Here is a 13,047-nt window from a genome sequence, read left to right as displayed (position 1 = left end):
GACATCCCATTGTTGTCCCATCTTCCAAAATTTGTCCTGAAATATGCTTGTTTTGCTTCTCTTTACATCCTGTATCCTAAGAAATTGCCTCTAAAATGGAAGGCTTTAATTTGGGAAGAAACAGCTACACACTGGAAGGGCAGACACTGTATAATTCTGTGGTCTAGTGCTAGCCTGGTGTGTGAGACTGTAGGTTCAATCCCCAGCACAGAAAATTCTATAAGGTATGAGAGAAGTGATGTAGCTCGTTAAGCAAAACAAAACCCTGCAAAGTAGAAAACTTTGGATTCGAATTCAGATCTCTTCTGATTTCCGTGAACATTTTCTATTTCCATTTGTGCTTAGAAAATAGTGTTCAGTGGCTGGAGGGATGGCTCAGTGGTTAAGAGCGTTTGCTATTCTTGAGTTTGGTTCTCAGTGCCCATACTGGGTAGCTCACAGCTGCCTGAACTCTAGTTCCAGGGGGATCTGCTGCCCTCTTTTGACTGTCAGGATTGCCTGCACACGGTGCACATACAGAGACAAGCAGGAACACATTCATACTCATAGGTTAAAATAATTTTTAATTGATTTTTTTATTGAGCTCTACATTTAAAATAATTTTTTTGAGATTTATTTTTATTTTACGTGTCTGAGTGTTTTGCTGGTGTGTATGTCTGCATCACGTGGTGTGCAGTGCCTTGCAGAGGCCAGAAGAGGAAGTTAGAGCCTTTGGCACTTGAGTTATAGCTGGTGGTGAGCCTCCTTGGGGTGCTAGGAACTGAACTCTGGGCCATTGGAATAGAAGTGAGTGCTCTTAACCACTGACCCACCTGTTCGTTCCCTTTTTTAAAAAAGAAAATTATTTTCAAAAGACAGTGAGTTGGACAGCAGGATTTTTTTTTCATGCAGTTGTTAGAAGCACAGGCTAGTTTCAGTGTCATGGAAAGGAATACACAAAGAAAAAGTAGCTCACCAGGGCAATTCTTTTTGCAAAAAGAGTACACCAGAGCACATACCAGGCCAGCAAGCAAACCTAGACAGAAAGTTCACCTGGCTTTTATCTAAGACAGTGGAGGGACTGTCTTTCCCTCCACTGGCTGGGATCTGACCTTGAAGTCTTTCCCTAATGTTCATTTTAAAAGAATCATAAGAAATGAAGTTTCACTGGGGGGTGGGGAATTAAACATTTGCATGAAAGTCTTACAGGGTTGGGGAGATGAAAAGATTGAAACGCAAACTGGGTAGTGGTGGCACAGGCCTTTAAACCCAGTACTCGGGCCGGATCTACAAAGTGAGTTCTAGGACAGCCAGGACTGCTACACAGAGAAACCCTGTCTCAAACAAACAAACAAACAAACAAAAAATTGAAAAAGATTTGAATGCCATGTCGTAGAAGTGTTTCAGTGTTAGACAGAAAAGACTGATATTAAATGTTTCCTACACTTAAAAAGATAAAGACTTGGGAGTAGGGAATGGCGTTGCTAGTGGAGTGAGGATGGCAAGGTGCAGGGGTGCAGCCATGCGCACAGGGGAGGGGTAAAGGCATCGCTGATGGAGTAAGGATGGCCGGGTGCAGGGGTTCAGTCACAGGCACAGGGAAGGTGCAAGCCTTGTTCCAGGAAACCTGGCAGAGTGCTGTGACTGGAAATGCCCTCTCAGATTCAGCTCCACACTCATTAACGCAACGATTCTAATCTGAGCAGGACCCTGTGTTCTCAAAGCCTTAGGCTCCACTCTCAGTCTGACTGTGATCTGCTGAATTAACCGCTGTTAACACTGATTGCCTTGTGATGCTTCCATGCAGGTCATGTGTGTACGCACGTGTGTGCGTGTGTTTGCATATATTCATGTGAACATGAGTGCATTTCCTTCGGTCCATCCCCTTCCCCCAACGGAGTCTCACTACACGCTCCCTGGGCTCTCCATAGGCGTGTGTTCCTTTATCTCTTTAACTTTTAGTGAGGCGTGGATTTGAACCACTGACCTCAGGGTGACAAATTTGAAGCCCACAGCATCACAGCAAAGCCCTTTCAAGCCAAGAGGTGTCTTGCCTAGCTCATGCGGGAAACTACGAGACACGCTGGGGTTGCTCAGGGGAAGACCTTGATTGGAACTGACAAGGAAAAGGACACCTTCTGCCATTTCTCTGCAGACTTCACGAGTTCTCAGCACTTCTTGAAAGAGAACATGCCTCCAAGCCTTTCCTCCAGCTGGCTGGAGAGGAGAGGATGTGCTGCTTTTTTCTTTTTCTTTCTTTTCTTTTTTTTCCTTTTTGCATTTCATCTCTGGCAAATCACAGCACAACATCACATGCAGCTGCAAACTCTCTGAGGTGAAGACAAGCTGGATCTCATGTTTGGATTTATCATCCCCTCCCCCGTAGTAGCTGATTTCCACTTCTGACAGGGTTATTATTTCCATCTTTAGGAACTACCTTAGACCCTGCCTTGGATAATTACAGATTATCATCAGTCCCTCACCTGAGGTGTTTTGGCACTTGTGTGAACCTCAAAAACGCCTAGCCACCCCCCCTTCCCAGGAAGTAGAGAAGTAAACTCAAATGTGTGGGACTGTGTCTTTGTTCCGATTCTCATCTGCAGCTCTCCTGGGCTGTCTGGTGATTGAGCCATTAATCAGTGTCAAGTCATGGTCGAGAGCACAGGCAATGCTTTTGCCACTTGGTCCACTGTGGCTTAAACAGGCAATGAGTCTGGAACGCTGTCATGAGGTACAGTGGAAATCACAGACTCAGGAATTGTTAGGGCAGAGACACCACCTCAAGGACCACCTACGACTTTGGCCCACGGTTGGACACCTGTCTTTGGACGTTCCAGAGTGCTCCCTGCATTTGTCTTACTGGCACTCCAAGCTGAGGACTTTTAAGGCTCTAACATCCCTCGTTTTACCTTTTGAGGTTGCTAATCTTTGCGTTCTTTGCCTCGAGATCCTGGCTATTTTGTGGCTGGCTTGTAGTTTAGATGGTAGAGCGCTTGCCTAGCGTGCATGGCATACAGAGTGGGATCCCCAGCATGGCATAATGCTGGGCATGGTGGTGCAGAGATAATCTCAGCACTCAGAAGCAGAGGCAGGAAGAGCAGTGGTTCAAGGTCACCCTCAAGGTCATCTTCACCTATAGAGAAAGCACAGCGTTAGACTGGGTTAAATGAGATCTTCTCTCAAATTCAAAACAAAATGAAACCATGTGACTTCAAGCCAGGAATGGGCCTCAAGCAGGTAGTCTCAGCACTCAAGAGGCTGAGGCAGGAGGAGCAAGAGGTCAAAGTTATTCTCAGCTACATATTTAGTTTGAGGCTAACCTTGTTGAACTGGAACCACGTAGACCAGGCTAGCCTTGAACTCAGAGATCCACACGCCTCAGCCTCCAGAGTACAGGGATTAAAGGCATAAACTACCATGTATGGCCTCTGCAGAATTTTATCTATCTATCTATCTATCTATCTATCTAGCTATCTATCTATCTATCTATCTATCTATCTATCTATCTATCTATCTTTTAGTTTTTCAAGACAGAGTTTTTCTTTGGCTTTGGAGCCTGTCCTGTAACTCACTCTGTAAACCAGGCTGGTCTCAAACTCACAGAGATCTGCCTGTCACTGCCTCCTGAGTGCTGGCATTAAAGGTGTGTGCCACCACCGCCCGACTCTGCAGAATTTTTTTTGTGGAGCCTGTGGCTATTCTGTTATGTGGCTTGTTTTCATAGTAACCCCTTGTCTTTTAACTTTTCTTCGGCAACAGATCTTTTTGGTTTTAAATTTTAATATCCATCCATGCAAGACAGTTGTATCATATTGATGCAGTAGGAAAGTCATGTATGTTAGGAGTTGGAGCTGAGTTTAAATTTGGGCGTGATTATCCGCAATTTGTACTTTCCGGCTATCGTTCATATTCCTGCCAAGTCCTACTCCCATGGCAGATTCACGAGGGAAAAATAAATCTTACTGTTTTCCACTGGAAATTTTTTGTGGTAATGTTATGTGGTAGTCAATACGCAGGTCAAACTTTGGGACCCGGAGTAGGATGCTATACCAGAACTGAAAGTGTGGTTTCAGTGCTGGTGTTAGGGCTGACCTAACAAGTTTCAAAAAACTTTAGGCAGAAGCCTGAGGTTTTGAGAGAAAGCCATCTGTGAGAGATGAAAGGAGAGTGAGGAAAACCTTCCTGGAAGCAGGAGGAGGAAAGTGAGTCTTTAATGTAGAGGAAACATTAATGGAGCTGCTGCCAGGGACAGCAGGCAACTGTAAAAGGTACCTAACGAGTTAGTGAATCTAACTGATGCTTTCCAAGTAGTTTACAAGTGCTACCTGGCTTCTCAAGGAAGTAAAGAATAACCCACCAAGAACAAGAGAATATTTAAAAATATTTTATTATTTTTAAAATAAAGAGGCTTTTTTTTTTTTTTTTTTGGTTTTTCGAGACAGGGTTTCTCTGTGGTTTTGGAGCCTGTCTTGGAACTAGCTCTTGTAGACCAGGCTGGTCTCGAACTCACAGAGATCCGCCTGCCTCTGCCTCCCGAGTGCTGGGATTAAAGGCGTGCGCCACTACCGCCCGGCTAAAGAGGCTTTTTATTCTTTCTTTTTCATTCAGAATTCAGCAAGTATTGAAGGTGGGGTCAGGGACTGTGGAGAATCACGCATACGCCACAACCTGAGCCTCAGTCAGAGAAACAGTGTCAGGGCTGAAGTGCTCAGCCAGCCTTAGATGCATGACATCCTAGGTTAGCTTGCCGGTGCTTTCATTATGGCTCTCCCCCTCTCTTTCTTTCCCATGGGGAACAGAAGTTTATTGTGGCCATTCTGTGCCAGTTTCTGTCATTGGATGTTAGATACACAGGGAAAAGAGTTTGCTACACTGAGTGTAAATGCATCTGACGAAACTCAGCTAGACCAGAGCAGGATAACAAAACTGTCGTCCTCAAGAATATGGTGGGGCTGGCAAGATGGCTCAGAGGGTAAAAACACATTCTACCTATGGCTGGTGACCTTCCTTTAACCCCAGAACCCAGGGTTATTCCCAAAAGTTGTCCTCTGACATGGAGCTCTCCATGTGCACGAACACATCAATGCACACACACACACACACACACACGCATACACGCATGCACACACACATACACACACATGCACACACACATATACACGCATACACACACACGCATACACACACACACATACACATGCACACACACAGTTCACTTATTTATGTAGTTATAAAAAAAAGGAGAAGAAACCAGAAACCTATTTCTATCATGAGGACAGACTGGGAATGTTGAGTGAAGGGTGTGAGGGAGTTGTAGGAGGGAGGTGAGTTGTTTTGGCTGGAAACCAGGATATAAATAGTTATTATGGACTATGGAAGTTGATATTTCAAAAATGTTCAGTAATCGCCCAACTGCTAGCATTGCACCTGAGGTTGAAGTAAGAGGATTGCCAAAAGTTCCTGGCCAGCCTGGCTATGTAGTGAGTTCCAGGCCAGCCTAGCTATGTAGTGAGTTCCAGTCCAGCCTGAATTATAGGAAGGAGGCCCTTTCCCAACCTTGCCTTCCCCTCCAAATCACCCAGCTAAGCTACTTGTGATTTTGTCAGAAATTACAAACTGAATTAAAACAAAATATTCATTGTTCCAAGCCACTAGGGTTTGGGATAATTTATTAAGCACGAATGGCTAACAAACACAGGCGAAAATTATGTAAGGTTGAGGACTGATGGGTGATTCCTTCTATAGCTGTGAATATGCATTGCTTTATTGGTTGATGAATAAATCTGCTTTGGCCTATGGCAGGGCAGAATATAGCTAGGGGGGAAATCCAAGCAGAGATACAGGGAGAAAGAAGGTGAAGTTAGAGAGACACCAGAAGTTGCAGGAGAAGTGAGGTATTGCGTAACAAGCTATGAGCCTCATGGTAATATATAAACTAATAGAACTCCATTTTAATACTTAGCTGCTTAGTTAAGCAAGGAATAGTTAAGGCAGGTATTCTATCTGCTTCTAAGCACTACTTCAGACTGGACAATTGTGTTCATTAAGGTCTAGCAAGGTGAGTTTACTTCTTCCCCAGAAGTTTATCCATTTCAAATCATATTTTTGCTACTTTATTAATCTGGTATCTTATGCATGGCATTTAACCTGTGTCTTGTCTTTTTTTTTTTTTTCATCCACTAAAACATGGCTACTGTGATGGCTATCTTTGGTTGCCAACTGGAACTGGACTACATCTGGAATTAATTAAAACCCATGTGGCTGGGTATGCCCGTGAGGGATTTTTTCTTAACTAAACTGTTTGAAGTGGGAAGATTCACTTTTAATATGGATCTTTTTTTTAAAATATTATATTATCTGGCATCAATGGATAATCTTTTTATAAGGCAGTAACTAACGATGAAGTGACAGATGGAAAATTCATGGGGACAGGAAGAAGAAAATAGAACAATAAGTAATATATACATATCTATAACAATCAAGCTATGAGATATAGAGTTGATCGCTGATTATTCTATTTTATTACATATCAACCAAAGAAAATCCTGCTTTTAATATGCATATGATGTATTTACTGTTTCTTAGATTCTCTACTAAGTATTTTCACATTACTGTCATTAAAACATGTTATATCACAACAACAGGAAAGAGACAAATTCACATCCATAAATGTTTCAACTGGATTAGATATTTAATGTAATTGAGGAGCGGTGTGAAATCTAAAAGGCTCACATCATTATTTAAATTGTAAAGCTTTCTTTCATATGTGTTTGCAGGGGCAAACAAAATAAAGGACAGTATAATCTACGGACAGATTGCTGATATTGCCAGCATTTCTTCTCCAAAATCAACACTCCTGTGTAACTTAATAATGGATGTTTGCTGAAGATGGTGCCAAATTCTTTTTAATTAGAATCTTTATTTTAAAAAAAATATTTTTTTATTATGTATACAACATTCTGTGTGTATGCCTGCAGGCCAGAAGAGGGCACCAGACCCCATTACAGAGGGTTGTGAGCCACCATGTGGTTGCTGGGAATTGAACTCAGGACCTTTGGAAGAGCAGGCAATGCTCTTAACCTCTGAGCCATCTCTCCAGCCCTAGAATCTTTTCAGTATTTATTTTGCACTTCCTCAAAGAGAACTTTAATATGAAAAGGCTTTAACCAATTTTGCACTAAAACCTTATTCTTGTAGAAAAACCACCATAAAATAAAAAAACCCACCACACTGACTATCAAGTGTCTGTACAGTATATTTTCTCATGAATTTGAAGACTTGATACATGCAAAGGCTTTTCAACATTAGTCACATTCATAGGGTTTCTTTCCTGTATGTGTTCCTTTGTATTTTTGAAAATTACTATGAATTGCAAAGGCGTTACTTCACTGATTTCATTCATAGGTTTCTCTCCGCTGTGTGCTCTTTTATGCCTTGGAAAGGCTTTATCACATTGATCACATCAATAATTTTTCTATCCCCTATGTGTTCTTTTATGTATTTAGAGACGCTTCTGATATTAAAAGGCTTTACCACACTGACTGCCTTCATAAGGGTTTCTTTCCAGTGTGTGTTCTTTCATGAGTTAGTACATTATGATGATATGCAAAAGCTTTACCACACTGATTACATTTGTAAGGTTTCTCTCCAGTATGTATCCTTGCATGCCTGTGAAGATGACTGGAATGTATAAAGGATTTACCACACTGATTACATTCATAGGGTTTCTCTCCAGTATGTGTTCTTTCATGAATTAGAACGTAATTATGACGTGCAAAAGCTTTATCACACTGCTTACATTTGTAAGGTTTCTCTCTTGTATGTGTTCTTTTATGCTTTTGAAGATCACTGGGAGATGTAAAAGCTTTGACACAGTGATTACATTTGTAGGGTTTCTCTCCAGTGTGTGTTCTTTCATGAATTATCACATTACTATGATATGCAAAAGCTTTATCACACTGCTTACATTTGTAAGGTTTCTCTCCTGTATGTTTCCTTTTATGCTTTTGAAGCTCACTTGGAGATGTAAAAGCTTTAACACAGTGATTACATTTATAGGGTTTCTCTCCAGTGTGTGTTCTTTCATGAATTATAATATAACTATGATATGCAAAAGCTTTATCACACTGCTTACATTTGTAAGGTTTCTCTCCTGTATGTGTTTTTTTATGCATCTGAAGACCACTGGGAGATGTAAAAGCTTTACCACACTGGTCGCATTTGTAGGGCCTCTCTCTGGTATGTGCTCTTTTATATAGTCGTAGTTGACTATGATATGCAATGGGTCCATCATCTTGAATAACTTCACAGGGCTTCTCTTCCATGTGAATTCTCTCATGCCGTTTAAGAGGACTTCCACAACTCCTAGAACTTTGAGAATGCTCTTCAGTGTCATGACCTTCCCAATCGTAGCCAATGGCAGTGAGGTTCCTGAAGGTCTGCAGCATCACATCATTGTAGAGATTCTTCTGGGAAGGGTCCAGCAAAGCCCACTCTTCCGGAGTGAAGTTCACATGCACATCGTCATAGGTCACTGCATTCATGGCCTGCCAGTCTTCCCTGTTTGATGACAGATGTGCATAGCTCACCATGGCCTGGCTGTACAGCTCAACCACGCTCTACCCACACGGAGCCCAAGACGCAGCAAACAGGAGAACAAACCAGCATTAATCTGGATCTTTTGAGGTGAGTAAATCCATCATTAATCTGGGCCACAGCTTCTGCCTGCAGCCTGTACGAACGGCATGGAAAAAGGAAGCTTGCTTTTTGCCTTGCTTGCTTTTTCTGGCAAGTCTGTTCCTTCACTGGCATAGAGCCTACTTCCTCAGGACTCCAGTGTGTGCTGAAGACCAGCTGGGACACCCAGTTTTATGGACTGAACAACTACTGGATTCTTGGACCTTCCCTGGGAAGACAGCCATTGTTGGATTAGTTGGACCACAGCCTATAAGCCAGTCTAATACATTCCATATATTTATTTACTCATTTATTCTATCAGTTCTGTTCCTCTAGAGAACTATGAGTAATACAGTCACTATCAGGCTATTGCATGGATTAAGAAAGCTAACATATGGAACAGCAGCTGAAACGGAGAAAGCTGTGAGTATATGTATTATTTTCATTATGTGCTAGGCACAAGAGTGCATATACCTGGTTGGTCCCTTTCCATAGAGTTCGTTCTCGTCAGGACTTTTCAAATGACCATAACTCTATGTATTTAGCTCTGTAACATGGTACATGTAAGAAAAGACACGGAAATGTCTGTCTCGCGGTAGAGGGACTGGTAGGGCCAGGAGGAGTTTCATGAGATGTAAGGGAGAAGGGTAGTTTGAATATGATCCTTAAGAGAAAGGATATAGGATCATTTGGATGTACAAAGCAGTCAGAGATAGCACAGAAAGGCTATTACAGCTTCTAGCCGCAAAATAAATATGTTTAAGACCTAGGTGCAGTGGCATGTACCTGTGATCCCAGCACTCAGGAGGCGGAGGCAGCATCTCAAGCTTGAGGCTAGCCTAGAATACATGGGGAGATATGTTTCTAGACAAAAACTCACGACAGGAGAAAGGGGAAGATGTAAAATGCTATGTAGTGCCAGCATTATTACTTGGGAGTTTGTTGGAAACAGGATCTGGCCCTAACTATACAACCAAAAAGTTTGCATTTTTACCAGGACCATCATGTGGTCCCGCTGAACACGAAAGCTTGAGAGCTACTACTGGCGGAAGGTGTAGACTCTGGGACCGAGCTGCCTAAATTTACGACAAATAAGTTTGTATCATTTGTGTGTGTATACATGCGGGAGGTCAGAGGACGATTTTGTGTACTCAGTTCTTCCACTACCACATGAGCGGGTTCTGGAGACTGAGTTCAGGTCAGCAGGCTGGCAAGATAAGTAAGTGTCTTTACTTGCTGAATCTTCTCGACAGCCTAGGCTGCCTAAATTTAAAACCTTCCTTTGTCCTTTACTTATGTGGACCTTAGGGGTGGTTTTTAACCTGTATCAGGGACTTATTTTTAGCTAGGGACATCCCTACTAATTGTAAGAACTTATATAGAAGATGGAGGATCAACCCCAATTGTTACTCTTATTTGACTTACAATAAGAAGAGTCAGGTTTGTTTGCTTGTTTTTCAGGACAGGGTTTCACTATGTAACAGTCTTGGCTGCCTGGAACTAGTTCTATAGACCAGGCTGGCCTCTAGTTCAGCGAACCACCTGCCTTTGCCTCCCAAGTGCTGGGATTAAAGGCGTGCACCATCACCGCCTGGCCAAGAGTTAGGTTTTGTTGTTGCCTTCTTAAAACTTTATTTTCTGTGTATGGGTGTTTTGCTTGTATGTGTTTGTGCACTACATTTGTGCTGTGCAGTACATTCGTGCGGCACCTAAGGAACTCCTGAATTACATATGGCTGGACTTATATATGGTTGTTGGCCACCATATGGGATGGAAGAGAGGCCAGTGCTCTTAACCAGCCCCCTATTGTTGCCTTTCGAGACAGGGTTCTATTATATAGTTCTTGGTTCACCAGTTCCTGGACAACTGTGCCTTTCCATCCATAGGACGGGCAAACTTAATTACACCCACCTCGTGTAGATGCTGCAAGGGTCAAATAAAGGAATGTTTGTTAAATTACAAAGTCTCCTATTAAGATTTAATTAACCACCTCATAAGGTGTTCTTAAGCAATTGACCTCACAATGTGCACAGGAAGGTCAAGAAAGGCGTGGAGTAAACTCAAATGGTCCTTTTTATTTCTGACTAACCTACATCTCCATTCAAGAGCACGAACAGACTAACATTTATGCAGTGGTTCACAAAACAAAAACCCCAAACGGTTTTTGGTCACAGGACCTCCTGCAGTACAGGCTGACCTGCTTCTTCCACTTCCCCAGTGCAGGGATTAGAAATGTAATTCATAGCGTCCCACTTAGAAAAAGAACTTTCACCCACGCTGTGTATCTGAATATTTCCACAGAGTAGATTTTGCCCCTCCCCCTACGCATACCCTTAAAGCAATCTACCACTGAGCTAGAAGTCCTTCCTGTGGTAACCCTGGTTTGCCAGGGAATTTGCTTAACTGCAGAATGCATACTAACAATTCCTTCAGATGTGTATACTTTCACCACATCCGATGTTACCAGAGTTTAGAGGGAGGACATCACAAAACTTGATGGAATTTACAATCCTAGAAACTAACTTTGATTTTTTTCGGATCGTTGTAACAACACATCGGGCCTCTTTCCATCTGTAAAGCGGGGGGACAAGACTTTGACAACATGGTGCAGTTAAGTAACAAAGGCTGCGGGTGAACCTACCATGCTGTAGTGAGTGCCACAAGCAAATCCCTTCTTCCCTTGGACAGATATAGCACAAGATATCACTAGCTTTCCTATTTCGCACACGGCATAGCCCCAAGCCGAGAACGCTCGGATTCCCTTCCTCGATTTGCAACTCTCAACACCGAGAACGGGGTACGGGTCACTGTGAGGTCCTCTCTCTCCGTTCTTGTGGCGTGAAGAATCTCTCGAGTCGTCGGGGTGGTGGAGGACGCTGACGATGGCTCCCAAGAGTTTGGGGAACCAGATCTTCATCCCCCAGCATTCATCAGAGACCAAGTCGGGCTCTTTTCATCCCTCACCTCGCTAGAGTAAAGGTCGAAACGCGGCTCTGATTGCCGACGCCATTTTGGACGGTACGTGTGACGCCACACGTTCAGCTGAAAAGGGCAGCCGATTGGCTGGGAACGGCCGGGAGGCTAGGGCGCGCGAAGCCAAAAGAAACTACACTCCCAGACTTCCTTGCGCACACGACAGGCGAGCAGCGAGAGAAAGAGGACGGAGTTGGAGCTCGGACTACAACTCCCAGCAGGCTCCGCGACGCCCGTCCTTCCCTTTCAAAACGCGGGGGGGGGGGGAGAAGGGGGTGGGCGAAAAAAAATAAAAAAAGAAGGACGGGACGAATGGAGGCTTTTGAGGGCTCGTTTCGCAAAAGGCGGGAAAGGCGAACTACACCTCCCGACGAGCCGCGCGCGGCTGCGCCTGCGCTCTGGCCTCTGTCGCCATCTTGCCCCTTCTGAGGCACCGCAAACAAACCTAATTCCTGGTGTCCCCTAGTCTTGGCGGAGGAGCCTTTTAGATGAGCCCCGAAAGGCCGGGCAGGTGGGTGTCTCTCAGGCAGGTTCCGGGGAAGAGCTGGCAGCTTATCCAGGGTCTGGGGGCGCCGGGCCAGACGTGGGGAGCCCGGCTCGGGGACGCTCAGCCCCATCCTCCGTTGTTTCCTAACGGGATCGCGGGGCTCCCTCAAGTGGACCGAGGGGCGCTCCGGCACGCCTGGTGATGGGACAGCGGAGGTGGAGGTCTAGGGTCCCCGTGGTGATTCCGGGGGCCGGCCGGCCGGCTGTCCGCCTTCCCCAGAGGAGCTGGCCAGCGTTGCCGAGACCCGGCTGCCGGCCGTGGGGGCGCGGGCTTGACATTGGGGACCGGCGCGGAGCGGCGCAGGCGGGGAGCCCGGGCGGGCTGCCCTTGTTGTGGTGCTGCGGAGGGAGTGCGTGTTTGGAGAGGGGGCGGGGCGGGCTGCCCGCTGACACCCGAGCTGGGCATGGGGGCGACCGAGTCGGTGCGACCCCCTCCTCCCGTTCCCCGGTTCCCCGAGCGCGCACCGGCTGCCGCCGCCCGGCTCGCCTGGCTTGTGCGGCTCCGCCGTGCGCTTCGCCGCAGGGGGATGCTTTGGGATGCCGTGACGTGGTGCCTGATTTCGGGCGGTCGCCTGCCGCCTCCGAGGTCCTGTCGGGAGGCGGGGACTGGCTCGGGGAGCTAAGCGGATTCCTTTGGCTCTGCCCCTTCCTCCTCTCCACCCCCTTTCTTTATGTCATCCTGCCAGCTGGGGCGCGCCGTCCAGTTTGGCTCGCTTGGGGTTGGTTCTGAGCTCGGAGGACGATGGGAAGTAGGGGGAAGGGGGGCTCCACTTGAGGCCAAGAGTTGGGCTTAGCAGCCCAGAGGAGTTATCTCTGTTTAGTGTTCGACTCTTAAGCTGGTTCATTCATTCATTCGTTCGCTCTTCTCGCCTG

At 45.3% G+C, this 13,047-nt stretch overlaps 2 protein-coding genes across 17 annotated transcripts in view; one reads left to right on the top strand and one right to left on the bottom strand.

Annotated features, from left to right (window-relative positions):
• Positions 1–7,420: 7,420 nt before the first annotated feature.
• Positions 7,421–8,706, bottom strand: LOC142837358 (uncharacterized). The gene has a single exon (XM_075952414.1). It carries the CDS (start codon positions 8,568–8,570, stop codon positions 7,527–7,529), a length of 1,044 nt encoding a protein of 347 aa, XP_075808529.1. The 5' UTR covers positions 8,571–8,706; the 3' UTR covers positions 7,421–7,526.
• Positions 8,707–12,015: 3,309 nt separating this feature from the next.
• Emsy (EMSY transcriptional repressor, BRCA2 interacting) overlaps positions 12,016–13,047 on the top strand; it is a 67,925-nt gene continuing 66,893 nt past the window's right edge. For 15 of the 16 annotated variants that reach the window (XR_012908359.1, XR_012908358.1, XM_075953276.1 and 12 more), the window contains exon 1: positions 12,018–12,139. The gene's annotated coding sequence lies outside the window, so the exon portion shown is untranslated. Of the gene's footprint in view, positions 12,140–13,047 lie in introns of all 16 variants that reach the window. The other variant, XM_075953282.1, reaches the window with a different exon arrangement.

The sequence above is a fragment of the Microtus pennsylvanicus genome, chromosome 18, assembly GCF_037038515.1.
Source record: "Microtus pennsylvanicus isolate mMicPen1 chromosome 18, mMicPen1.hap1, whole genome shotgun sequence".
NCBI lineage: Eukaryota > Metazoa > Chordata > Mammalia > Rodentia > Cricetidae > Microtus > Microtus pennsylvanicus.
This window is presented reverse-complemented; position numbering and strand designations above follow the sequence as displayed.